Raw genomic sequence first — 27,853 nt, forward strand, 5'->3', positions numbered from 1 at the left:
TATGGGCACCCGTATAATGTGATGTTAGCTCTTGCACTGTGCTGAGTTGTTTGTTCAGCAGTCAGTGCATTTATTTGCTGGCATCCCTCCTACATGGCTGAGAAACAAACAGCCCCTTATACAGCGCGAGCCTGTAGTCAGCTCTCTCCGTCCGGACTGTCAGCCTCAGCACCCACCGACTGTCCCAGCCTCAGCACCCACCGACCGTCCCAGCTCTGCCTCCTGGTTGGTCTAAAGTTTAGTAGATGTTTCTGTGCCCCGCCCCTTGGGGTTTTTAAACCACAGACCCTACCAGCCCTCCCTTATTCCATCTCAAGAGGAATCCAAGGGTTACTGGGGCTCTGAGACCCCCCATGCATTTGGGGTTTACACGCTACTAGACAACCAATGGAAGCCCCCAGCCTCTCCAGGATGCCGTCCGGCCTCCTGGCACTTGTAGTGCTCTTTGCTCTCAGTAAGTCTATCTCATGTAGTCGTTGTTCGTTTTGATTATTTTTTATTGCAATTGCTTGTTTATTTCTTGCAGTCTTTCCAAGCATCTGTCTTAAGTCAGGTACACACTTACAATTATGATTGGCCAATCATAATTGAAAGTGTGTACCAGGTTTTAGCTGCATTCCCTATTGCATTCATATAAATATCTCTTGACATTACATTATAATCACAAATCAAAAAGGAAGGATAAACAGGCAATGCCTACATTTGCTGCTTCCTCGACTCAATATTGGTTCAGATTTACCAGATTTTAGGATATTACTTCATCTAGCAATCGTGTAGTGGATGGAAAAATTGTTACTGAAAAATTCCACAACCAAATTGTAATGTGTGTAGGGATGTCATTTCATCTGGTGAAGGCTGTGTGCAGATTTCTCTTAAGGGCTGGTTTAGACGGACGTTTGGAGGCGTCGCGTTCATTGGCGTCGCGGTTGCAATGCGCTCGGGCTTTCAGCAGCGTTCGCGCTGCGTTCGCGTTTTTTCTTCCCCTACATTACCCGTCGCGGTTAACCGCCCCTGGAAGCAACATGTAGCTTCCAGGGGCTCCTCAAACGCCAGTTAAAATCGGGACCCGAACGCCGCGTTCGTTTAAACGCACGTAAAAGCTTGGTACAAACGCTCCCATTCACTTGAATGGGAGCGTTTTACGCCAAGCCCTGAACGCTGGCAGTAAACGCTGCACAAGCGTCCGTCTGAACCAGCCCTTAGGACCATTTTCACGAAAATGGTAAAATTTAAAATACACAAACACATACAGATACATTTGTATGTTTCTTCCAGAGTAAAATGAACTATAAATTACTTTTCTCCTATGTTGATGTCACTTGCAGTAGTAAATCTGACGGAACTGACGGAATCTGACAGAACTGACAGATTTTGGACTACTCCATCTCTTCATGAGGGATTCTCAGCAAGGCTTGTATTCTTTAGAAATACACTCCCTGAAAAGGATTTATACAAAGATGCTGGCCAGCCCTCCTGGTCGCTGCACATTATTCTGGCAGTTGGGCAGAGCAACTGCCATTCACTAAGTGCTTTTGAAAATAAAGAAAACCCTGAGAATCCCTCGTGAGCAGATGGGCTAGTCCAAAACCTGTCGTTTCTGTCAGATTTCTCCTATCTACATTAACTGAAAACAGCATTGGAGAAAAGTAACTTGTACCTCATTTTCCTCTGGGAGAAACATACTTGTTATTTGTATGTGAATACATGTGTTTTAAATGTTACACTATTCATAATATTGGTCCTTTAAGGGCTTATTTCCACTGCGTTTTCGGATCTGACGTGGCACCCGTGCTGCTGTGAAGCTGCAGCCAATGCGTGTTATGAAAATCTGCTGCATAGTGGCCAGAATCGCGCCGGCATACAATTTGGATGGCAAACTATTGATGAAATAGGCAGCGTTTCCCCGTCCAACTGCGGGGAAACTCTGCGTATTCGTACTTCGTGGAAACGGGCCCTAAAAGAATATTTAAGTGACTAGAATATGGAAAGAGCCATTTGTGATTCCTTTGAGGCTGGGAGCACACTAGGCAATGCAAAAAAACAGGCATTTTCTCCACTATGCGGTTTTATTTTTTTGGCGTGTTTCTGTTTGCATTTCCTGTTTGCGTTTTTTATGTGATTCTCATCTGTTTTTTTTTTTTTGTGCTTTTCATGTTTGCGTTTTTTTATTATGGTATTTTCCCTAATCAATGGAGTAAAATACAGTGACATATTTTTTTTCTTTTAAATAGCATAAAAAATGCGTGTAAAAAACGTATTACTCTGCGTCTCCATTGAGATACATTGGGCTCGATTCACAAAGCGGTGCAAAGTGTTAGCACCGTGGTGAAAAGCCCCTCTTCACGCCTAAACTCACTTTAGGCATGATAAGGAGCTTCTCGCGCGAAGTTTCCGCGCGCAAAGTTTTGCGCGCGCACCCCGCGCGCGTGCGCGCGAAGCGCCCCGCGCTTCGCGCGATGCGCCCATTAAACCCTATGGGACTTTGCGCGCGCGCCTGTGCGGGTGCGCGCGCAAAACTTTGCGCGCGATAACTTCGCGCGAAGAGCAGGCAAAAGCGGTGATAACTCAGTGGTGAAGAGGTTATCACGCCTAAAGTACTTTAGGCGTGATAACTGGGTTATCACCGCTTTGTGAATCGAGGCCATTATGTAGCAATTTTGGTGTCACTACTGAAATTATGCGAAAATTACGCAACATTTTATGCGAAATTACGAATGACTGTGCAAAATCAGTTGAATTTACAAATCGTAATTACGAATAGGTGTAATTGCGAAAAATTATGCAAAATTTTTCCTAATCGTAATTAGCTGATTATGACGATCGCTATGCCACCGGCTGCCTGCTTGTCCCAAGTGTCACTCCACTGAGGTCAAAACGTCAGCATGACAGCCAGGCAACAAGCATTTTATAAACGGAAATTAAGATGTCAGCCTCCATATTCATTTGGCATTTTTGGATCATATTGAGAGTGAATATCTGTGTTTATTGCATAACTTGCAGTGATATATGTATATGGAAGCCATGCTTGTGTTCAGCTTAATTTAAAGGACAACTGTGGTGAGAAGAATATGGAGGCTGCCATACTTATTTCCTTTTAAACAATACAAGTTGCCTGGCAGACCTGCTGATCTATTCAGTTGCAGTAGTGTCTGAGGGTAGGAACACACTAGACAGACTCGCATATGCGTTTTGTACTGTGTGCTACAGAAAACACATATGCGATTCTGCCTAGTGTGTTCCTACCTTGAATCTCACACCTGTAACAAGCATGCAGATAATCCAGTCAGATCTGACAATAATGTCAGAAACACCTGGGGCTCGATTCACAAAGCGGTGCTAACCCAGTTAGAGACTTTAGGCATGATAACCATTGCACCACGCTGGTGAAAAGCCAGTTTAGGCGTGATAAGTTTAGGTGTGATAAGTTTAGGCGTGATAAGTTTAGATCGCGCAAAGTCCCGCACGCAAAGCAGCGCCATTAAACTCTATGCGAAGTGCACCAGACTTTGCTATCGCAAAACTTTTAATCAGCTCTGCACTGTGGTGCTAACCCAGTTGGTGCTTAAACTTATCACGCCTAAACTTATCACACCTAAACTTATCACACCTAAACTTATCACGCCTAAACTTATCATGCCTAAACTTATCATGCCTAAACTTATCACACCTAAACTTATTACACCTAAACTTATCATGCCTAAACTTATCACACCTAAACTTATCACACCTAAACTTATCTTGCCTAAACTTATCACACCTAAACTTATCACGCCTAAACTTATCACACCTAAACTTATCACGCCTAAACTTATCACAGCTAAACTTATCACACCTAAACTTATCACACCTAAACTTATCACGCCTAAACTTATCACGCCTAAACTTATCACGCCTAAACTTATCACACCAAAACTTATCACGCCTAAACTTATCATGCCTAAACTTATCACACCTGAACTCATCACACCTAAACTTATCACACCTAAACTTATCACACCTAAACTTATCATGCCTAAACTTATCACACCTAAACTTATCATGCCTAAACTTATCACACCTAAACTTATCACACCTAAACTTATCACACCTAAACTTATCATGCCTAAACTTATCACGCCTAAACTGAGTTTAGGCGTGATAAGGGGCTTTTCACCAGCGTGCTAACTGCTAGCACCGCTTTGTGAATCAAGCCTCTGATCTGCTACATGCTTGTTCAGGGTCATGGCTGAAAGTATTATGCTGGATCAACACCATACAATTTTTCGGCCGATTTACATGACCGATCGATTATTTCCAGCATGTCTGATCTGAGGATCAATCGATTGTACGAGCGCTTTTATGACCGATTTCCATAGAAACCAACGGAAATCGCTCATAAAATCGATCGATCCTTAGATCGGACATGCTGCTGTAAATAAACGATCGGGCAGGTAAATCGGCCGAACAATTGTATGGTGTGGATACAGCATTAGAGGCAGAGGATCAGCAGGGCTGCCAGGCAACTGGTATTGCTTAAAAGAAAATAAATATGGCAGCCTCCATAGCCCCCTCACTTCAGGTGACCTCTAAAGAACACCTGATGTTAGAGGGATATGGAGGCTGCCATATGTATTTCGTTTTTAAACAATACACATTTCTTGGCTGATCCTGATCCTCGCCTCTAATATTTTTAGCCCTAGCCTAGAGCAAGCATGTAGGTCAGATGTTTCTGACTGATGACTGACTAGATTAGCAGCATTGGTATGTAGCCCTGTTCTCCCAGCTGTTAGCTATGCGGAATCCTCCTCCCAGAGCATTCTGGGAGACCAGGAAATATTGTACTGGAACTCTTAGTAAACATACATTCTGTACAGATCACCTGGCAGGACTAAAGATGTTGTCACCAGTGATACATTTTAGAATATATATCTGGGAGAGATGAGATTTTACAATGGGCAAATAATGACTATAATCTATAAATGACTATTGTAAAAAAAAAAAAAATTATTGATTACACTAGTTTCACTACAACTCCTCTTTAATAGCAGCCCTATGGCCCGTGTGACTTGGTTCTTGTAAAGGGATTGCATGGTAAACATGAATGTTCTTAAAGGGGTACTATAGCGAAAGATTGTAAATATTTAAAATATGTGCAAACATATACTAATAAGAAGTACGTTTTTTCCCAGAGTTTAATGAGCCATAAATTGCTTTTCTTTTATGTTGCTGTCACTTACAGTAGGTAGTAGAAATCTGACAGAAGCGTCAGGTTTTGGACTAGTCCATCTCTTCATGGCGGATTCTCAGGGATTTATTTATTCTCAAAAGCAGTTGGCAGTTGCTCTGTCCATCTGCCAAAAACTGTGTAGTGAGCAGGGAAGCTGGCCAGTATCAATGTTTAAATCCTTTTTAGGGAATATATTTATAAAGTATAAAAGCCTTGCTGAGAATCCCCTATGAAGAGATGGACTAGTCCAAAACCTGTCGCTTCTGTCAGATTTCTACTACCTACTGTAAGTGACAGCAACATAGGAGAAAAGTCATTTATGGCTCATTTTACTCTGGAAAAAATTTACTTCTTATCTGTCTATGTTTGCACATATTTTAAATTTTACAGTTTTTTGCCATAGTACCCCTTTAATGCACGTAATCCACACATTGCGTTGCATACAGTGAAACATACCATGATGAAAAGGATTGTTAAAGGGGCATTATGGCGAAAAATTGGTTTTGGACTAGTCCATCTCTTCATTAGGGATTCTCAGCAAGGCCTATATTCTTAATAAAGATATTGCCTAAAAGGGTTTAACCACTTCACCACTGAGGGGTTTTACCCCCTGACCACCAGAGCAATTTTCACCTTTCAGCGCTCCTTCCATTCATTCGTCTATAACTTTATCATTACTTATCGCAATGAAATGAACTATATCTTGTTTTTTCCGCCACCAATTAGGCTTTCTTTAGGTGGGACATTATGCCAAGAATTATTTTTTTCTAAATGTGTTTTAATGGGAAAATAGGAAAAATGTGGGGAAAAAAAAAATTATTTTTCAGTTTTCGGCCATTATAGTTTTTAAATAATGCATGCTACTGTAATTAAAACCCATGAAATTTATGTGCCCTTTTGTCCCGGTTATAAAACCGTTTAAATTATGTCCCTATCACAATGTTTGGCGCCAATATTTCATTTGGAAATAAAGGTGCATTTTTTTCAGTTTTGCGTCCATCCCTAATTACAAGCCCATAGTTTATAAAGTAACAGTGTTATACCTTCTTGACTTAAATATTTAAAAAGTTCAGTCCCTAAGGTAACTAATTATGTATTTTTTTTAATTGTAAATTTTTGAATTTTTTTTTAATTACAAAAAAAAAAAAAATGGGGAGTGTGGGAGGTAATGAGTTAATTTTTTGTGTAAAAGTCATTTATTTGTATGTGAAAAATGTGTAGGGTGTAGTTTACTATTTGGCCACAAGATGGCCACAGTAACTTTTTGCTTTATTGCGACCTCCAAGCCTCCTTCCGGAAGCTTGGAGGAAGAATAAGGAGGCTGGACACGTGAGTTTCTTCTCACAATGATCGCGCTGCCCATAGGAGAGCAGCGGGTCATTGTGGGGCTTAGATCAACGAACGGGAATGGATTTTCCCGTTCATTGATCTCCGGGCGAGCGGGCGGCGGCGGTTTTACTAGCGGCGGGCGGCGTGTTTACGAGCGGGAGCGCGGACAGCGTCGGGAACGCGGAAAGTACGTGTTTCTCCGTCCCTGGTTTTTAAAGGATGGAAAAAGGGGCGGAGAAATACGTACGCGCGGGGGTAAAGTGGTTAAACAATGTTGCTGGCCAGTTTCCCTGCTCGCTACACAGTTTTTTGGCAGATGGACAGAGCAACTGCCAACTGCTTTTGAAAATAAATAAATCCCTGAGAATCCGCCATGAAGAGATGGACTAGTCCAAAACCTGTTGCTTCTGTCAGATTTCCACTACCTACTGTAAATTTTCTCTTAGATTTACCTGCCAGATAGCTTTTTTCCATGTTGTTGGTAAATCTAACAGAAGAATCTAACAGAAAATTGTATGGTGTGTACTTAGCATAAGTGACAGCAACATAGGAGAAAAGTGATCTACCCTGCAAGAGTCATAGAAGGAAAGTAATTTATGGCTCATTTTACTCTGGAAGAAACGTACTTCTTATTTGTTTATGTTTACATATAGTGTATTTTAAATTTTAAGATTTTCACGACAGTGGTCCTTTAGTAGCCAACCTATTTTTTTACAATTCAGCACAATGCTCTGGTGTGAACTAGGCCATACCAACACATTAGCCAAGCACTTTTTAAAACATTGGCGCTTTTAAAAGCACTCAAAAGCACTTTTGGTGAAAACCAGCCCTTAGTGAGTTAAAGCGGACCCAAACCAAACATTTTTTAATTACAAATATTTAGTTGCACCACTCTGACACATACAAAGATAAATAAACACTCCTTCAAACTTATGAGCATTTTAGTGCATGCTTTTCACCCTTCTCTTTTCATAGCTAGGGTTATACTGGGGGCAGCCATTAGCAATTCCTCCATTGCTGGACACCATCTACTCCACCAGTTTGCCGGAAAAAATCCCGGCAATTTGAAAGGAAGGGAGGGGTTCCTCCAATAAATGTAAAATATTTTATATTTGTCATCATGCAGCTGAAAAAAGGCTGCTATTTATTATTATAAGTTAGAAAATTGATTTTATTTCTGAAATCTTGTATTTTTAATTTGGGTTTACTTTAAAATTGCCATTGACCAATCAGTATTCAAATGTGTATGGCCAGCATAAAGATTGTTCACACATATTATAACAAACGTTTTTGTGTAATGCTAACAATGACTACATAGCGTGAGGGTCGACAGAGTGACTATAATAAGATTACATTGTATAGACAGACCATACTATGCTATATATAAGGACAGATTGCACATAGGAGGGGCCTCTTTATGAAGACCAGGGTAATTAAATGGAAGCAAATGTGCAGCAGTTATCCAAAGCAACCAAACCCAATCAACTGCCTTTGCACCTGACTTCTGACTAGTTGCTACGAGCAACTGATCACTAGATAAACCGGTCCCGATGTTCATCGTATCTGATTTTGCAGTGTGTGTGTGGGTACCCTGACTGTTATGTCATAAAGCACAAATACGACTCCTTCACGTTACTCCCAAAGGATTACCTAATTTTTTGTTATTATTTTTATTAACTGCTACAAGCACAAACTCTTTCTTTATTTTATACGTGATTTAAAAGTTGTCAAATGTGTAATACTGGTCCAATTCTGAATGATATATTCATAGTCTACTCATACAACTAAGTGTGCTTAAAATAACTTAAAAAAGGGGCCCTGATAACGCAATCTATTTACATTTATTTATTTTTACTTATTTCTTTTTTGCACATGCATGACTGTATGTCAGAATGTCAGAAACACCTGATCTGCTGCATGCTTGTTCAGGGTCTATGGCTAAAAGTATTAGAGGCAGAGGATCAGCAAGACAGCCAGGCAACTGGTATTGTTTAAAAGTAAATAAATATGGCAGCCTCCATATATCTCACACTTCCTTTAACACCTCCACCTAGTGCCTAACCCTAACCACTCCTGGCATCTGATGACTAATGCCTAACATTAACCCCATAAAACTCCCCGGACCAACAGCACCCCCCCCCCCCCCTCTTCCCAGCAGGGATTATATTGAAAGCTCCTCTGAGGACAGTTAATGAAGTAATGACAGGGATTACATTATGAACTCCTCTGAGGACAGTTGGTGGCATGATGGCAGGGGGTACATTATAAGCTCATCTGAGGACAGTTGGTGGCATGATGGCAGGGAGTACATTATAAGCTCATCTGAGGACAGTTAGTGACATGATGGCAGGGAGTACATTATAAGATCATCTGAGGACAGTTGGTGACATGATGACAGGGATTACATTATGAACTCCTCTGAGGACAGTTGGTGACATGATGGCAGGGAGTACATTATAAACTCCTCTGTGGACAGTTAGTGACATGATAGCAGGGATTACATTATAAGCTCATCTGAGGACAGTTGGTGACAGGGCAGGGAGTACAATATAAGCTCATCTGAGGACAGTTAGTGACATGATGGCAGGGATTACATTATAAACTCATCTGAGGACAGTTGGTGACATGATGGCAGGGAGTACATTATAAACTCCTCTGGGGACAGTTGGTGACATGATAACAGGGAGTACATTATAAGCTCATCTGAGGACAGTTAGTGACATGATGCCAGGGATTAGATTGTAAGCGCCTTGGCGTGCGGCACATTTGGTGAGTGACAGGCAGCTCAGAGATCATTGTAAGTATGCTTTTGCTGCCCGTTCATCCCCAACTGCAAGATCCGGCTGTTGGTATCCGCCCACCAGCCTGTTCGGCAGGCTAACTACTACTGTCACCCTGCTGCCCACAGCCTGCCCCTTGCTTTCCTGGTGCCCTAGGCCATGGCCTTTTGTAGCCTTGCCTGAAATATGGCCTTGTTAACAATAGGAGGTGTTTGCCAAAATGCATTTCCACTATAAAGTGTCCCTCTTAGGCCCAGTGCACACCAAAAACCTCTAGCAGATCCGCAAAACGCTAGAGGTTTTTGAAGCAGATTTCAGAGCGATTTGCCTAGCGTTTTTTTGGGGCGTTTTTGTGTAGCAGATTACATATATTGTTACAGTAAAGCTGTTACTGAACAGCTTCTGTAACAAAAATGCCTGGATAACCGCTCTGATCTAGCGTTTTTCAGAGCTGTTTTCCACTTTCCTATACTTAACATTGAGGCAGAAACGCCTCAAAAATAAAAAAACTGCAGCAGCCCCCGAGTTTGCGTTTGTGGAAAAAACAACCCGCTCTGGTGTGCACCAGCCCATTCACTTTCATTAGCCAAGCGGTTTTCCCCATGCAAGCGTTTTAAAAAACGCTTCAGAACCGCTCTGGTGTGCACCAGCCCTGACTCATCTCAAAAAGAGGTGAGACTGGGAGGCATTGTTATTCTGGAGCAGGGCCGGGCCGAGGCATAGGCTGGAGAGGCTCCAGCCTCAGGGCGCAGTGTAGGAGGGGGAGCACAATTCATTCAGCTGTCATTCCTAATTGTGTTTAACCGCTTGCCGCCCGCGTCACGCCAGTAGGCGTGGCCGCGGCGGCAGCCCCAGGACCAGCTAACGCCAATTGGCGGAAAGTCCTGGGGCAGCAGTTTACGGGAGATCGCGCGCACGGTGCGCGCGCATCTCCCGCTTGGTGGGCGGAGCTGAGCTCCGCCTTCAGTCTCCGAGCGGCGATTGCCGCTCGGGAGACTGTTGCACAGCGAAACCGCCGTGTATTTACATGTGCAGCGCTGCGATCAGCAGCAGCGCTGCACTGGGGACAGCCGTGTGACACGGCTGTCCCCATGGGGGACAAGAGAGCGATCGGCTCTCATAGGCAGAAGCCTATGACAGCCGATCGCCGTGATTGGCCGGCTGGGGGGAGGGAGGGGATTTAGAAAAAAAAAAGAAAAGAAAATGTCAAAAAATATTTTAAAAACAAACAAACAAATATTTATAAAAAAATAAAATAAACACAGGGGGGGCGATCAGACCTCACCAACAGAGAGCTCTGTTGGTGGGGAGAAAAGGGGGGGGGGGGATCACTTGTGTGCAGAGGTATACGGCCCTGCAGCTTGGCCTTAAAGCTGCAGTGGCCAATTAATGTAAAATTAGGCTGGTCACTAGGGGGGTTTACCACCATGGTCCTCAAGAGGTTAAAACAGAAAGAAATAAGAAAAGGGGATACATAGCAGTGACTGCAAGCCAGATAACTAGATATTAAGGTGTTGGGGAGGTTGTGGGCCCTGTGGCCCTCTTAGTCTAATAGCAATCAGTGTGTGACAGCTGGGATAGGAGGGATGGAGGGGCGCACTTTGGTGTCTCAGCCTTGGGTGCTGGAGGACCTTGTCGTGGCTCTGTTGTGGAGTAACCAATCAAGGGACCTCAGAAGTTTTTACAGATTTGTCTCAGTCATGTTATATAGCTATAAGGCTGCTTCCCCACAAAGCGTGATTTTCACCGCATTTTTGGGAACACGATACGCCGCAGTCTGCAGTGACATCAGAAGCGTACAGACTTCTCTAAGGTCTAATGTTCCCATTCATGCATTGTAATTCACTATGGAATCGTAACGCATGGTTGCCAACGAAAATATGCAAACACATGGTAATTTCCATCCATTTTAATGAATGGAATCGCAATCGCATAGCCGAAAATGGCATTGAAAAGAAGGTGCTGTGCATTGTGACTACAGCTCTGTTTCCTAAAGTGCTCAAGTGGGGAAGGGGGCGGGGCCTAAGCTGATTGGTTGGACTGGGGAGGAGCAGTAAAAACTGCAGATAACTAAACAACATACATGACCAATCCCAGGCTTAATTTATCATTACATTACATGCTGTAACAGTGGGAGGACTTTATTGAATGGACAACTGTAGTACGAGGGCTATGGAGACTGATTTATTCCCTTTTGAACGATACTAGTTGCCTGATCTATTTGGCTGCAGTAGTCATACCTCCCGAATTTTTAACATGAGAAAGAGGGACACTTAAGCCACACCCCTGCCACACCCCTGATCACACCCCTGACACACCCCTAGTCACGCATACCATAAAGATTTCATAAGAGAAATATGTTGTTTTATAATTCAAACCACACTGGTTCTTTCTATCCTGGTTCATTTTCCTTCATATTAACATTTTAAAATTAGTAATATATCAATTTAAGGCCTCTTTCACAGTGGGATGTTGCGTTTCATGCAACGTTAAAGTCGCACAACGTGCCCCTAACGCAGCGCATGTAGGTTATGAAATTGGACGTTATTTTGCACTGCGTTATGTGTCTCTTGGTGCGCCGTTTTCGTCGCATACTGATGGAACAAATACGGCGCATGCGTTACATAAAAAAAAAAACCTTACTGAGCATGTGCAACACACATAACGCAGTAGATACATTGCTAAACGCACAGCATGCAGCACTTTGTACATATTGCTACACGTTACACACTAACGCAACATGTGCACTGTGAATGTCGCACAGACTTTGCATTGCTGTGCGTTACTCTGCGTTAAGGTATTTTATGGCGTGCGACTTTAACGCACTGTGAAAGAGGCCTAAAGGATGGGAATAAAGTTTATTTAAACACATTTTTTTAGTAGAGAAATATATATATTTACATAGAAAGAGGGACAAAGTCCTGAAAGAGGGACAAATAAGGAGAAAAGTGGGACAGAGTGACAGGGCTCCCAAAGAGACTGTCCCTCAAAAATAAGGACAGTTGGGAGCTATGAGTAGTGTCTGAATCACACACCGGGAACAAGCATGCAGCTAATCTTGTCAGATTGGACAATAATGTCAGAAACACCTGATCTGCTACATGCTTGTTCAGGGGCTATGGGTAAAAGTATAAGGGCCCTTTTCCACTAGCAATCGCTAGCGTTCACGCTGAACGCTAGCGATTGCTGAATCGCAATTACCGGCGATTCCCCGACGTTCGCGGCCGCGATTTTGCTATGCACTGCATAGCAAAATCGCGGCAATTATCGCTCCGCCGCGTGTTCGCGTTCCCGGCAAAAACGAATCGCGGTAGTGGAAATGACCTACCGCGATTCCCATGTTAAAAAGCAAACCGTAGCGATTGTAAAATCGCTAGCGGTTTGCGTTTTTGCGATTCAGCCAGCGCAAACGCGCTGGTGGAAAAGGGCCCTTAGAGGCAGAGAATCAGCAGGATAGCCGGGCAATGCACATTGTTTAACCATTTCACAACTGAGGGGTTTTACCCCTGAAACACCAGCGCGATTTTTCCCTTTCAGCGCTGCTTCCATTACTGTACTGATGTACTATGATTGGTTATTGGGGACTGGAGAGTCCCCATAACCAATCATTGTACTGCAGAGCCGGGGTGTGTGCGCGCGCGCGGGTCGCGGGGGCGCGCGATCGCGGGCTGCAAGTTTGTTTACCTTGCATTGTTTTGAATGAAGACGGCATTTGATTGAAGCCGTCTTCATTCTACTCGCAATCGGCGAGGCTAATTGGATTTAGGAACGCTTGTTCCTAACATCCAATTAGTAACCTGCTGTGCTGGCTGGCTGGAGTGTGCGCGAGAGTTCCCCGCCCACTCCCAGCCAGTAAACAAACAAGTGCGCCTTTCTCCGTCCCTGGGGGTGAAGCGGTGCGCAGAGGGACGGAGAAATTTAGCACTGGGGGGTGAAGTGGTTAAAATTAAATAAATATGACAGCCTCCATAATCAGGAGCGTAGCAATAGCCATGGCAGCCATAGCAACTGCTGTGGGGCCCCGGAGAAGAGAGGGGGCCAGATGGAAATTGATGTGTTCACTATTAATTCTGTTGCTCCACCCTCTGACTATGTCTCAGTATTTATGGACTACACCCAGGTCCATATGCAATTAACGTTCGCTCCTTAGTTTTCTCCTCAGTGATATTTCACCCCTTGTCATAAAATGCATTTTAAATCACCAGCAAGCGAGAAAATACTTAAAATTATTTAGATAGTTATTTTTCAACTACATTCCTGTGCTTTTTCAATTGTAAAATCCTGAAAAGTTAAGTCTTAAAGAGAAGATGAAAACTATCTCCTAGGAGATAACTCAGGAGAAAAAGTGAATTGCATATGGGCCCTGGTGTGCATTGCATGAGAATGTAAATCGGCCAATCTACTCATATCCATAGGGTCGGGGCCGGTAGCATTGCTCAAGAGTGTCTAGATAGGATGGCCCCATAATGCCCCATAATGTCTAGCTACGCCACCCACTGCTCCATATCCCCCTCACTTCAGGAACCCTTTAAAGTGGTCTGAAAGTCAGCACTTCTACTTTTTTTTAGCAGATCACTGAAATGGTTAAACAAAGCACTTTGTCCTGCTATTCAGCTGCAAATCCGCATCCAAACCGGAGATAACAGTATCTTTGTTTACATTCCAATGTTATTATATTGTGTGTATACACAGTGTAACAAGTTAAAAGGAGCTCTCTGTGAAGCTCTCTGTGCTTCAAGCACACACACTGTTCAGAATAGCTCATTAGAAGACGTCAATATATAAAAAAAAGTCAGTTTAAATAAAATACAATGGCAGCTTTCAGGGCAAGATAAACTACACAATGGAAACGTGTAATTTGTAAACAGACAATATTAGGGCTGGTTCAAACAGAGCGTTTTAAAAGTAACGTTTTTAGGGATCTACCGCCCTCCCATGCAAGTGAATAGGAGCATTTACTACAAGCTTTTGCAGGCTTTCATGAAAGCCTGGCAGTTGATGCCAGCGTCTCGTCTCCTCTCAAAAGCAACATGCAGCTTCTAGAAGGAGTTTGAAAGCCAGCAAAAGCCAATGAAAGCCCATAAAAGCCCAGCCTTTCCATATACTTCCTGTAAAAGCCACCAAAAGCCCAAAAAATGCAACGCTCTCCTGAAAGCCATTAAAAGCCTTCAAAAGCCATTAAAAGCTAAGCTGTTGAATGCTGGCATTCTTGAAAAAAAAAAACCACAGCGTTTGAACGAAACGCTAAGCAGAAGCTCAGCAGAAGCCCATGTGGACCAGCCCTTACTTATGCACAAAAGCAAATATGATAACTGTATGAGTAATACAAAGTAGGAAAACACATTTTTATAGAATGTTATGTCGGAGTTTCAGACCACTGTAATGTAACCAGGGAATTGCTGAAAGCAGGGCAGTTTCTAGGCTAAATTTCACCCAGTTCGAGAGTCAAAAAATTGCCCCCCCCCCCCCCCCCCCCCCAAATCAAAGCTGCTAAGTGAAATCATGTCAAAAGGCTTCTTGAAACCAACTCACCATTTTTATTTTATTTTTAATTTTTTTACTCTGCGTCTGACCACCTGCCCAGGGAAAAAAAGAGTGACCCCCTCCGCCCCCTAGCCAGGGAGTCACAGTATGGTGGTCTGACCACCTGTCCAGGGAAAAAAAAGAGTGACCCTCTCCCCCCCTAGCCAGGGAGTCACAGTCAGACCATGGTGGTTTGACCGTCAGACCACCATGGTCTGACTTTGACTCCCTGGCTGTGGGTGGTAGGAGGGGTGCTCTTTTTGCCCTGGGCTGGTGGTCAGAGCCCACCATGGTCTGACTGTGACTCCCTGGCTGGGGAAGGGGGGTACTCTTTTTGCCCTGGGCTGGTTGGTGGTCAGACTCTGACCACCAGCCCAGGGCAAAAAGAGTGCCCCCCTACCCCCAGCCAGGGAGTCACACTGTTAGACCATCACCATGGTGGGTTCTGACCACCAGCCCAGGGCAAAAAGAGCGCCCCCCTCCCCCAGCAGCCACATCAGAAAGAGAGAGGCAGTGCTGTACATAGACTGCCTGCCTTACTGCCTACTTACCATGAGGTCCATCTCATGGCAGGTGGAACTGGAAGAAGGCGCCGGGCCAGGAACGGTGGGGGTCCGGGCAGGGGACCATGGAGGTGCTAGCGGGCAGCGGCAGCAAGGGCCAAGGCACCCACTAGCAGCAGTGGCAGCGAGGAGCCCGAGTCCAACTGGCCAAAAAGACTCCACCTTCTGGGGCTGGGCTCCGCCGCACACTGCTTCTGCACACAGGGGTGAGCCTGGGGTGCCTGGCACCTGGCAGCAAGATTTTCTCTGGCGCCTATGGGAGTGGTTAAATTAACCGCGCCCAACCACATAACCACACCCATGTCCTGCCTAATCACACCCACACCTTCCACCTCTTTACGCATGCATGTGGTACCCCATTCCTACCCCTCTTCCATGGGCTTGCTCCTGGCTGGCTTTGACTGCCTGGCAGTCTGCTAGTCTCTGGACTGACTCAGGTTGAGAGGCTCTGCGAGTGCGACGCAGTCACACACTGCGTATTTATGGCTGCCTGCGGCCACCGTACTCTCGCTCGCTGTCGTCGGCTCCTCCCCCCGCCAAGCCCAAGCGTGAGGTGGGCTGCCTGTATCTTTCCCGTTGCGCCGCGCAGCCTGCCAGTGTTGCCAACCTTTCACGTTATTTTTTACTGACAAATACCTAAAAATTTACTGACAAAAGATTATTTTTACTGACAAAATTTCCCCACTAAATGCACATAAGAGACAGCGTTTCACCAGTAAATGCACATAATAAGAGACCGCTTTTCACCAGTAAATGCACATAAGAGACCGCTTTTCACCAGTAAATGCACATAAGAGACAGCTTTTCACCAGTAAATGCACATAATAAGAGACTGCTTTTTACCAGTAAATGCACATAATAAGAGACTGCTTTTCACCAGTAAATGCACATAATAAGAGACAGCTTTTCACCAGTAAATGCACATAATAAGAGACAGCTTTTCACCAGTAAATGCACATAATAAGAGACAGCTTTTCACCAGTAAATGCACATAATAAGAGACTGCTTTTCACCAGTAAATGCACATAATAAGAGACTGCTTTTTACCAGTAAATGCACATAATAAGAGACTGCTTTTCACCAGTAAATGCACATAACAAGAGACTGCTTTTCACCAGTAAATGCACATAACAAGAGACTGCTTTTCACCAGTAAATGCACATAACAAGAGACTGCTTTTCACCAGTAAATGCACATAATAAGAGACAGCTTTTCACCAGTAAATGCACATAATAAGAGACTGCTTTTCACCAGTAAATGCACATAATAAGAGACTGCTTTTTACCAGTAAATGCACATAATAAGAGACTGCTTTTCACCAGTAAATGCACATAATAAGAGACCGCTTTTCACCAGTAAATGCACATAATAAGAGACCGCTTTTCACCAGTAAATGCACATAATAAGAGACCGCTTTTCACCAGTAAATGCACATAATGACAAACAGCCAGTTTCCCCAGTACATGTAGCCAGCCTGGACCCCCATTAGGCAGTGAGTGACAGGGAGCCCCTTTAGGCAGTGAGTGACAGGGAGCCCCTTTAGGCAGTGAGTGACAGGGAGCCCCTTTAGGCAGTGAGTGACAGGGAGCCCCTTTAGGCAGTGAGTGACAGGGAGCCCCTTTAGGCAGTGAGTGACAGGGAGCCCCTTTAGGCAGTGAGTGACAGGGAGCCCCTTTAGGCAGTGAGTGAGTGACAGGGAGCCCCTTTAGGCAGTGAGTGAGTGACAGGGAGCCCCTTTAGGCAGTGAGTGAGTGACAGGGAGCCCCTTTAGGAAGTGAGTGAGTGACAGGGAGCCCCTTTAGGAAGTGAGTGAGTGACAGGGAGCCCCTTTAGGAAGTGAGTGAGTGACAGGGAGCCCCTTTAGGAAGTGAGTGAGTGACAGGGAGCCCCTTTAGGAAGTGAGTGAGTGACAGGGAGCCCCTTTAGGAAGTGAGTGAGTGACAGGGAGCCCCTTTAGGAAGTGAGTGAGTGACAGGGAGCCCCTTTAGGAAGTGAGTGACAGGGAGCCCCTTTAGGAAGTGAGTGACAGGGAGTACCTTTAGGAAGTGAGTGACAGGGAGCCCCTTTAGGAAGTGAGCGACAGGGAGCCCCTTTAGCTAGTGAGCGACAGGGAGCCCCTTTAGCTAGTGAGCGACAGGGAGCCCCTTTAGCTAGTGAGCGACAGGGAGCCCCTTTAGCTAGTGAGTGACAGGGAGCCCCTTTAGGAAGTGAGTGACAGGGAGCCCCTTTAGGAAGTGAGTGACAGGGAGCCCCTTTAGGAAGTGACAGGGAGCCCCTTTAGGAAGTGACAGGGAGCCCCTTTAGGAAGTGACAGGGAGCCCCTTTCGGAAGTGAGTGACAGGGAGCCCCTTTAGGAAGTGAGTGACAGGGAGCCCCTTTAGGAAGTGAGTGACAGGGAGTCCCTTTAGGAAGTGAGTGACAGGGAGCCCGTTTGAGCAGTAAGTGACAGGGAGCCCCCAGCCGCCGCTCCCGCTCCCCCCTCACCTTGCAGACCTCAGGATCAGCGGCGACCCGACCAGTACCGGCGGGCGCCGGACGCAACCGCTCTATATGCGGAAGTGATGTCACTTCCGCATAGTGCGGGCGCTGGGTCCTAGCGCCCGCACGATTGGTCGCCGCCTGATCGAGGTCTGAGTGAGGCGCCAGGAGGGAGGGAGGGGGAGCAGTGGCGGCGGCCACAGGGACGGCCTGGCGCCCCCCAATCTGTCACTCATCGGCGCCCCGTTCAGCAGAACCGGCTGAACGGGGCAAGAAACGGCCCTGGCTGAAAGTATAACTGCCTAATTTTATGTCTTTTTTTCAATCTCTTTTCAATTCTCTCCTCAGCCCTACAACACACCCTGGCCATGGAAGTTTACACCGACCGAGAACTCCATGGCACTGTGGGGTCCAAAGTCCATCTGTCCTGCACGTTCTGGTCCAGCGAATGGATTTCTGATGACATCTCGGTCACCTGGCACTACAGACCGGACAACGGTCGGCAAAAATATTCGGTCAGTAGAAAATATTGATGCTTGTTGCTACCTGAGGGATCCTCGACTGATAGTTCCAGAACAGTGAGGCGGGTCTTCCTGAGCCTGTGCGTAAAGTGTTACCGCACGATGAGCAAAGAGTAATGCACTGTATGTCATGTATTCATCGTGCAGTAAGACTTTACGCAAGTTATTCTGCTTGCCGCCATTTAGTGAATACACCCTTACGCTTCTCATACTACAAGTTCAACTGTGTATTAAAGCGGACCCAAACCAAACATTTTTTTAATTCAGAGTATTTAGTTGCGCCACTCTGACACATACAAAGATAAATAAACACTCCTTCAAGCCTATGAGCATTTCAGTGCATGCTTTTCACCCTTCTCTTTTCATAACTAGGGTTATACAGGTGGCATCCATTAGCAATTCCTCCTTTGCCGGACCCCTCCTACTCCACCAGTCTGCCGGATTCTGTCCCGGCAATATGAAAGGGAGGGAGGGGTTCCTCCAATAAATGTAAAATATTTTATATTTGTCATCATGCAGCTGAAAAAAGGCTGCTATTTATTATTATCATTTAGAAAATAGATTTTATTTCTGAAATCTTGTATTTTTAATTTGGGTCCACTTTAAAGAGGAACTGTAAAGAGGAACTAAAGAGGAACTGTAAAGAGGAACTAAAGAGGAACTGTAGAAAAGGATTGAACTTCATGCCAATCAGAAGCTGATGCCCCCTTTCCCATAAGAAATATTTTCCTTTTCTCTAATAGATCATCAGGGGGCTCTGTATGACTGATATTGTGGTGGAACCCCTCCCACTCTGTGATGTCATGACCATGGTCCTGACAGTTTCCTGTCTGTGAGCCTCGTTGCATTGTAGGAAATAACAGCTTTTTCCAACTGCCAAGCAACCAGTATCTTCCTCTGTGCATACGCATATCTATAAAAAAACAACCCTTTAGCCTATTTCATTGATAGGGCTGTGTGGTTATAGATAAGGGTAGTTGGTGCTGTCGTTTTTTTCCCTGTCTGCTGGTAGTAAAGATGATTGTGGATCAAACAATGTAAACAAATTACATGGCGAATATCAATCAATTTCTTGATCTCTCTCTAAAGTTCCAAAATTCTTTCCATTTTCAGATATTCCACTATACCAAGGGAGAGGCCATTATTGATGACAGAGGTGTCTTCAAGGACCGCATAGAATGGGTTGGATATCCAAGGGGGAAAGACGGCTCCATTGTGATCCACAACTTGGACTACAGCGACAATGGAACATTCACCTGTGATGTTAAAAACCCCCCAGATGTGGTGGGGAAATCATCCTTCGTGCATCTGCTCGTCTTCGACAAAGGTGAAATCCTACGACTTTCCTAACCTATCTAGATTCTAAACTTAAAGTAACTTTGTAGTGAATCCGTATCTTTGAATCTGGAGTTACGTCCTGAAACAAAAAGCTGCTTCACACCCTGAACCTCTTTTCTGTCTTATAGCCATATGAAAGTCCTGCAGTCCATATCAACTACTGAGTAGTAGTTACAGCTGAACTTGCTGATGACTCCTCACCACTCCCTTCTGATGACTCATAGGGCTCGATTCACAAAGCGGTGCTAACCCAGTTAGCATGCCTAAAAGACTTTAGGCATGATAACCATTGCACCATGCTGGTGAAAAGCCAGTTTAGGCGTGATAAGTTTAGGTGTGATAAGTTTAGGTGTGATAAGTTTAGGCATGCTAAGTTTAGATAAGTTTAGATCGCTTGCAAAGTCCCGCACGCAAAGCAGCGCCATTAAACTTTATACAAAGTGCACCAGTCTTTGCTAGCGTAAAACTTTTGATCAGCTGTGCACTGCGGTGCTAACGCAGTTGGCGCTTAAACTTAGCATGCCTAAACTTATCACACCTAAACTTATCATGCCTAAACTTATCACACCTAAACTTATCACACCTAAACTTATCATGCCTAAACTGAGTTTAGGCATGATAAAGGGCTTTTCACCAGTGTGCTAACTGTTAGCACCGCTTTGTGAATCAAGCCCATAGGGCCTGATTCACAAAGCGGTGCTAACAGTTAGCACGCTAGTGAAAAGCCCTTTATCACGCCTAAACTCTGTTTAGGCATGATAAGTTTAGGTGTGATAAGTTTAGGTGTGATAAGTTTAGGCATGATAAGTTTAGGTGTGATAAGTTTTTAGGTGTGATAAGTTTAAGCACCAACTGCGTTAGCACCGCAGTGCACAGCTGATCAAAAGTTTTGCGCTAGCAAAGTCTGGTGCACTTTGCATAGAGTTTAATAGCGCTGCTTTGCGTGCAGGACTTTGCGCGCGATCTAAACTTATCTAAACTTATCATGCCTAAACTTATCATGCCTAAACAGAGTTTAGGCATGATAAAAATGGTTATCACGCCTAAAGTCTTTAACTGGGTTATCACCGCTTTGTGAATCGAGCCCTAACTGTGTAGATCACATGGGAGTCAGTATAAGCAAGCTTGAGTGAGCTGCAGGGTCCATACCTCCCAACTTTTTGAGATAAGAAAGAGAGACATTTAAGCCACGCCCCTAATCACGCCCCCAACACACCCCTAGTCACACATACCGTAAATATTTCAGACGAAAAATGTGTCGTTTTATCAAACCACACTGGTCCTTTCTATCCTGGTTCACTTTTCCTTCATATTAACATTTGAAAATAAATATATCAATTTTAAGTAGGGCAATTGGCAATACAGTTTAGAGTCCATTTAAGCACATTTTTCAGTAGAAAAATACATATATTTACCTAGATCTGTACAGGGTTCCTCAAAGAGGGACTGTCCCTCCAAAAGTTAGTTTTTTTTTCTTTTACATTTTTATTAAAAACATTTTTACTGCTTTATTATTTTCTGCTATTTGCTGATTTTTTGTTTGCATTTAGAATTTTTATATTGGATCCAATACAGATGTTTGTATTAAATCCAATACAAAAAAAATTTGAATTTGCCGCCTGTTGTGACAACGCTGCGTGCGTCCGACGCATGGAAAAAATATGATTCCATGCAACGTGGAAAATTTTTAAAAAGCAGCGTCGCCATAGACTTGCGTGACTTCCGGTCGCCACGCATGTTGCCAGGTATGAAATGCTCCATGGACTTTTATTGGCGTTGCGTTACCCTGTGGCAAAACAAGGTAACACAAACGCACCAGTGTGAAAGGGGCCTCAACAGAAAGGGGCAGGTTAGATGTTTCTGATTGAAGTGTGACTAGATTAGCCCCATGGTTGTTTCAGGACTGTGATTAAGACATTACTGCAGCCAAAAAGGTCAGCGGGATGCCTCTAATACTTTTAGCTATAGCCCCTGAACAAGCATGCAACAGATCAGGCGTTTCTGACATTATTGTCAGATCTGACATGATTAGCTGCATGCTTGTTTCTGGTGTTATTCAGACACTTCTGCAGCCAAATAGATCAGCAGGACTGCCAGGCAACTGGTATTGTTTAAAAGAAAATACATATGGCAGCCTCCATATCCCTCTCGTTACAGTTGTCCTTAGTTAGTATTGAGTGGAATGTCCATTGAGTAGTTTCCGCACTAGATGATTGAGGGGTTAGGCCCAGTTCCCATTAGCGTTAAAAAGCAGACCATAAGCAGAACGGATACTGTACAAACGGAACGGATGCAAACGGATCCAGTGTAACCTATGGAACTGTTCACATGTGTCTGTTCGTTCGGATCCGTTCCGTACGTTCCGCCGAACGGATTGCAACTTTGCTGCAGCACTGGTTTTTCCTGACCGCTGAGCCCAGAGTACCGGAAACTGAATCTGAAGCGCTGCATTGGGAGAACGGAACATTCCTTTACACTAGTGAAGAAACGGACCATTAAGGCTGGTTTCACAGTGGGACGTTAAAGTCCCACGTTACAGCAGCCAGTAACGCAGCCTAACTCACAGCACTGTAAAATCAATGTGCTGTTCACAGTGCCCACGTTGCGTTACATAATAATGCAGCACGTTTAAAGAGAGTCTGAAGCGAGAATAAATCTCGCTTCAGACCTCATAAATAGCAGGGGCACGTGTGCCCCTGCTAAAACGCCGCTATAGCGCGGCTTAACGGGGGTCCCTTCACCCCCAAATCCCCCTCGATACACCCGGGGAGCGCTTCCTGGTTGGGGCAGGGCTAACCGCCGCAGCCCTGCCCCACGCGCGTCTGTCAACGCGTATCTCCGCCTCTCCCCCGCCCCTCTCAGTCTTCCTTCACTGAGAGGGGCGGGGGAGAGGCGGCGATGCGCCGCTGACAGACGCGACTGGAGGCAGGGCTGCAGCCGTTAGCCCTGCCTCCAGGAAGGGAAATTCTGCGACCTTTCTACGACACAATTTTGCGGGGGGTGGGTTGGGGGTGAAGGGACCCCCGTTTAGCCGCGGGATAGCGGCGTTTTAGCAGGGGCACACGTGCCCCTGCTATTTATGAGCTCTGAAGCGAGATTTATTCTCGCTTCAGAGTCTCTTTAAACAAAGTGCTGCATGCTGTACGTTATACTGGGCTAAGCCACGTTAGACTGTTTGCACATGCTCAGTAATGTTGGAGGAGGAGGTCTCCCCTCCTCCTCCGAGGCCAGCCACATGGCTAATTAATATTCACTGCACTGTGGTGACTGGTGGTGGGACTGATAGTCTTGTCCGGATCATGAACGAATCGTACATTTGATCTGGATCTTTTTTGTGAGTCGAATCATCCGGATCATCACAATGAACGATTCGGTTTACAGTGGATGTCTGGCTGGAAGAAACAGGAACATACAGAATGTACAGTGCAGGGAAAGTCCTGTCCTGCTAGTCATTTCACCCCCAGTCTGCTTCCCTATTAAAATGATTCAAATGATTCGGTTCAAAGATCCAGATCTTTTCAATGATTCGATTCAAATGATCCGAATCCTTAAAAAGATCTGGACTTCCTATCACTAACCTGGAGCGGCTGCTTTGAGAGCTGCATAGCGCAGCTCAATCTGACGTCCAACTTCAACACCACCATGCGTTGCGTTAGGGGGGCACGTTATGCGACCATAACGTCCCCTAAAATGCAACGTCTTGGTAGGAAAGTAGTCTTAGGGGTAAAATCCACAGGGGTGGGGGTCTGGGGGGATCTGAGGACGCAAACCGGGCTTCTCCTGAGCGGGTGGGTGGGTGAGCCCGGCTGCTGTACCCAACCTCCCCTACTGAAGTGGCAAACAGAGTGAAAACGGATCCAATCGACCAGTGATCCGATCTTTTTTCATGGATCCTTTTCCCAGTGTGGACCAAGCTGTACGGATCCAGTGAAGCGGAGACCGGATCTGCTTTACCGGATCTGTTTGGCTTTAAAATACAGTGTGAACCGAGCCTTATCTTATCTACTCATTGCTCTGTTTTCTTTCCCCTGTGTTTTTCTAGCCCCAGTCCGGGCTGGGATGGTCCTCGGCATCATCATTGGAGCTGCCCTAGGCCTGGTCATCATCGTGGCCCTCCTAGCTTACCTCATCCGTTACTGCTGGCTCAGAAGACAGATCCGCGTACGAAGGGAACTCAGGTAGGTCTAGAGTCTCTCCAGACACCCAATTTTCTATTTTGGACAGACTCGCTTGTTGCTGCTACCTTTTAGTTTTACATATTTTGCATGAGGTTGAGTTTTGATCTGGAAGCCAGTTCTTATGCCATAAGCAGCACTTTGCCACAGCTCCTGCGCCAAATTATTGTTTCCATGATTTCACGATGTGGGTACAGGCGCGCAATCACACAAATGTCTTTTAGCGTCACGTGAAGATAACGACCATTACGGCGGATCGGTTCTTTAAGATCCCCAATGACTCAGCGCAAAGTAACGCGATCGCTTGACTTCCTGTTTGCGACCATTGGCTAGTCTTGTGTAGCGCCACGTGGAAGAAGATGGAGGACGTTGCTGGACCCTTCTTACTGGATCGCTGCAATGTTACTGTATCGAAAACCAGAGATCTGTGGTCAACAGCATTGAGTGTAAATCACAATGAGTAGCATAATGAAACTGTTGACATAGAATGACTGGCGGCTACCATTGATTTTTTCCCCCGTAATACCATAACTAAACATGAGGCTTCTGGTGTGCAGTCACATGACTATGCAGCAGGAGAATAGAGCGGTTGAGTGATACTTCTGTTGTGCAGTCACATGACTATGCAGCAGGAGAATAGAGCGGTTGAGTGATACTTCTGTTGTACAGTCACATGACCATGCAGCAGGAGAATAGAGCGGTTGAGTGATACTTCTGTTGTGCAGTCACATTACTATGCAGCAGGAGAATAGAGCGGTTGAGTGATACTTCTGTTGTACAGTCACATGACCATGCAGCAGGAGAATAGAGCAGTTGAGTGATACTTCTTCTGATATTGTGCAGTCACCTGACTCTCCTGCAGGAGAATAAAGCAGTTGAGTGATACTTCTACCTTTGTTACTCATATAATGCCTTGGTTGTGAAAACCTGGAGCCTGTGGTCTACCTATGTACTGTATAGTTAGACATGTACGGAATGAGGTAGAGGATAAGAATATACGGTCCTGTGAGAAAATATATTCAAACTTACCTCTTTATACATCTAAAACAACAATTTGTTCTTGACATACAGTAAATCACCATATTCTTTATCTCATCTACTGTCATATCTGCTTCTTATCCACAGTGCTCTGGAGAGGGGAAAACTTCACAAGTTAACCAAAGGCTCCAAGGGCTCTCGACAGGTAAGAAGCAATGTGAGTCCTTTTTGAAAAACTAAAAAATTGGTGCCTTGGAAGTCCAGAAATAAATTTTTCCCTCAAATCCTGAAGACCCCTCTCTTCCAGGCTCCACTCCTCTCCATGCTGGACCAGAGCCGAAGCTTCAAATCCGGCGAGAAGAAGTCCAAAGGCCTGGGCGACTCCCGCAAGGATAGGAAATAGCAATTAGCCGGCAGGGAAGGTACACAAAAGGCAGACGAAGATTCCCCCCGCAGCTCCAAAGTGATCTACACCATCGAGATGGAACTGAAGGGGGACGAAGGTGGGGACCAGCCCTACCGAGCCGCTGTGAAGTCTCCTAGCAAAAATAGCCTCAAAAACGCCTTAAAGAATTTAATCAAAAGTGACTCAGAGAAACACCCCTAATAAACCAGAGATGTCCGGGGACCTGGGAGGAACGCAAGCCACCATAAACCTGATAGGTCAAGTCAACCATTTTGTTCCTTCTCAAATCAGCACTTTACGTATCATGAATCTACAGGAACTATTGGATAAAGAACCTGACAAAATCTGTCCTTCTCAATCACGTATTTCAATGATCCAATCAAACTGTTGACTAGCGGATACTAGAACACCATGTTGGCCATTTTTCAATGTCCATTTTTCAAGTTGCATTATAGGTTGAGCTTCAACTATACCAAATCTCATTCAATTAGTGTAATGGTTGCTTCAAAAGGTTTAGCTTAGTAAACACACACACGTAATCATCTGTTTCTTTCTGATTATTCAGAATAGATAACAGTCCATAGATTACTAGACACAAAGGTTCCATATTGGCCAGTTTTACCAATAGATGAAGTCAGGCATGTATCTTACAGTAAACGAGGACCGACATAATTCAGTTCCTTGCAGAATAACCTATTTTGTAGATTCGGTTTTGTTCGCTGCTTTCATTTATCCAAAAAGTTCCATGTAATTTATCTCAAGACCTGACAATGGTCACATGGATAGCTTTAATGTCCTATTCATATCCAGAGATTTGATCCTCCCACAATTCACTGCTTCCTCCCAGGTCCCCATGGGTCTTCTGGTGCGGCTAATGCCTTTTTATAAATAACATTTTTTTGTGTTAAGCGTAGAACCATCGTGTACCTTTTTCCCTGCTGGAAACTAGCAAGAACACTCAGAGAAACCAAGAATTAATGTAGTATTCCTCATGGATACAGGGAAACCACCAAGGATTTATTTACCCAGGAGTGGCTGCAATGCGACGACGTAATGCAAACATTACCCATCAAGAGCACCATGTATTCTCAAGTTATTATTTTTGTATGATCAAGGGTTTCCTCTCAAAGGGGTTGTTGGTTATTTTCAAGATCATAATCAAAATCAAATGGGAATTGCCCCAGTAATATTCTTGGTAGGCACCTCAACATCCCACGAATCTTTGGCCAACCTTGATCATACCAAACTGCAGTCACCCCAGTTGCTCTTCAGGTCAGTATGTAACAAAATGGAGCACCTGGCAAAGCATTCTGGGACCTGAGGTAAGAGAAGAGGACACATAGAATCTTGGCACACCAGGCAGCTGCAAATTTCATGTGTTCCTCAGGAATTTTTACATTGTACAAGTATTGCCCTTTCTTGCCTCTCTCCAGGGCAATATTTCTACAGCAGTAACCCCTTTGCTGCCATCAGCAATGGTGTTAAAGAAAGCATGGTTTTAGTTCACCTCAGAGCTGCTGCAGAGGCCTACATTGCAATCCCAGCATGCACTGGGGTAACAGAAACCATAGGAAGGACCTCAAGTCCACGAATATCAGCCAGTTTTCTTGTAGAGCAACTGAAGGGATAAATCGCTTAATTCTTCCCTGTTCCTCAGACCTTCTTGAGTTTCTGCAGGCCCTCAAGTCTGAAATTAGAGCAAATGTAGTTTATAATATTAGTTTTGTGTTGTTGTTTAGTCTATAAGTCCGTCTTATTTTTTCTTTTCTATGGTGCTGCAATGTATGCCATTTTTGTTCCAGGAAACTGAGACAGAATGAAGTTTCTTGGAGTTTTTTTGTATTTATATGAATGAAAAAAGGCACTTTTTCATGTGTCTTGCCCCTCTGTCATTACGAATTAACCAAATTCACATTCATTTGGTATATTTTCCGGTTGTATGATATCTTCTGAAGTTCAGTTTTTACTCTAAATTGCCTATTCGAAAGTTAGAACCTAAATTTGATGGCATGGAGCCCCAAGATTGGACTGAGGCCTAGCTATTAGGGGTGACTGTGATAAGGATCGACTGGCAACGACAATACAATCCATAAACAGGAAATGATCCATTATTTTTGTGTTTGACGTATGTCTAGGCAAAGGATTCTGGGATACTATGATGCATAAGATGGCTGCCAATTCATTTCCAATGGATTCACTCTGGGTAACAGCTCGTGACGATAATAGTCACAGACCCTAGACCAACAATTACTCTATCTTGTTGTCCGGTGTTCGGCCATCTTGTAAGCCTATTTTGCCTTCGGCAACGTGTCTTTCCATCACTTAGTAACATAAGATCACGCCGGTCCATGATAAATCTCACCAGCACAGAGCCCCTAAAAGCTCAGGTGGAAACATCAGTTCTGTTTATATATGTCTGTATATTTTCCTGTATAAATGTATAGAATTGTAAAGCATATGCAGAGATTGGTGCCATGTCATTTTTTCGACCTCCTGCAAAATCAGATTTAGTCATCAAATACATTAATTGTTAATAAAAACTGACATTTCTGGGAA

General features: G+C 44.6%; 1 protein-coding gene across 3 annotated transcripts; it reads left to right on the plus strand.

Moving 5' to 3' along the window:
* The first annotated feature begins 306 nt into the window (after positions 1–306).
* Positions 307–27,853, plus strand: MPZ (myelin protein zero). Of its 3 annotated transcripts, none has more exons than XM_068264909.1 (6): positions 307–454; positions 18,228–18,394; positions 19,514–19,727; positions 23,781–23,916; positions 25,039–25,108; positions 25,199–27,853. In XM_068264909.1, the coding sequence occupies exons 1-6, from the start codon at positions 388–390 to the stop codon at positions 25,292–25,294; spliced, it is 750 nt and encodes a 249-aa protein (XP_068121010.1). In that variant the 5' UTR covers positions 307–387; the 3' UTR covers positions 25,295–27,853. The 3 variants fall into 3 exon arrangements, with proteins under 3 accessions (XP_068121010.1, XP_068121009.1, XP_068121011.1); XM_068264908.1 differs by having other exon boundaries at positions 25,039–25,096; positions 25,184–27,853; XM_068264910.1 differs by having other exon boundaries at positions 25,039–25,096.

This window comes from Hyperolius riggenbachi, unplaced genomic scaffold (genome assembly GCF_040937935.1).
Source record: "Hyperolius riggenbachi isolate aHypRig1 unplaced genomic scaffold, aHypRig1.pri scaffold_216, whole genome shotgun sequence".
NCBI classification, from domain to species: domain Eukaryota; kingdom Metazoa; phylum Chordata; class Amphibia; order Anura; family Hyperoliidae; genus Hyperolius; species Hyperolius riggenbachi.

Bases quoted from the DNA above. Each gene is read 5' to 3' on its own strand.
- MPZ (XM_068264908.1), top strand. From the start codon at position 388: ATGGAAGCCCCCAGCCTCTCCAGGATGCCGTCCGGCCTCCTGGCACTT. The intron at 455-18,227 runs GTAAGTCTATCT...TTCTCTCCTCAG, and splicing joins TGTAGTGCTCTTTGCTCTCA to CCCTACAACACACCCTGGCC. The intron at 19,728-23,780 runs GTGAAATCCTAC...GTGTTTTTCTAG, and splicing joins TCTGCTCGTCTTCGACAAAG to CCCCAGTCCGGGCTGGGATG.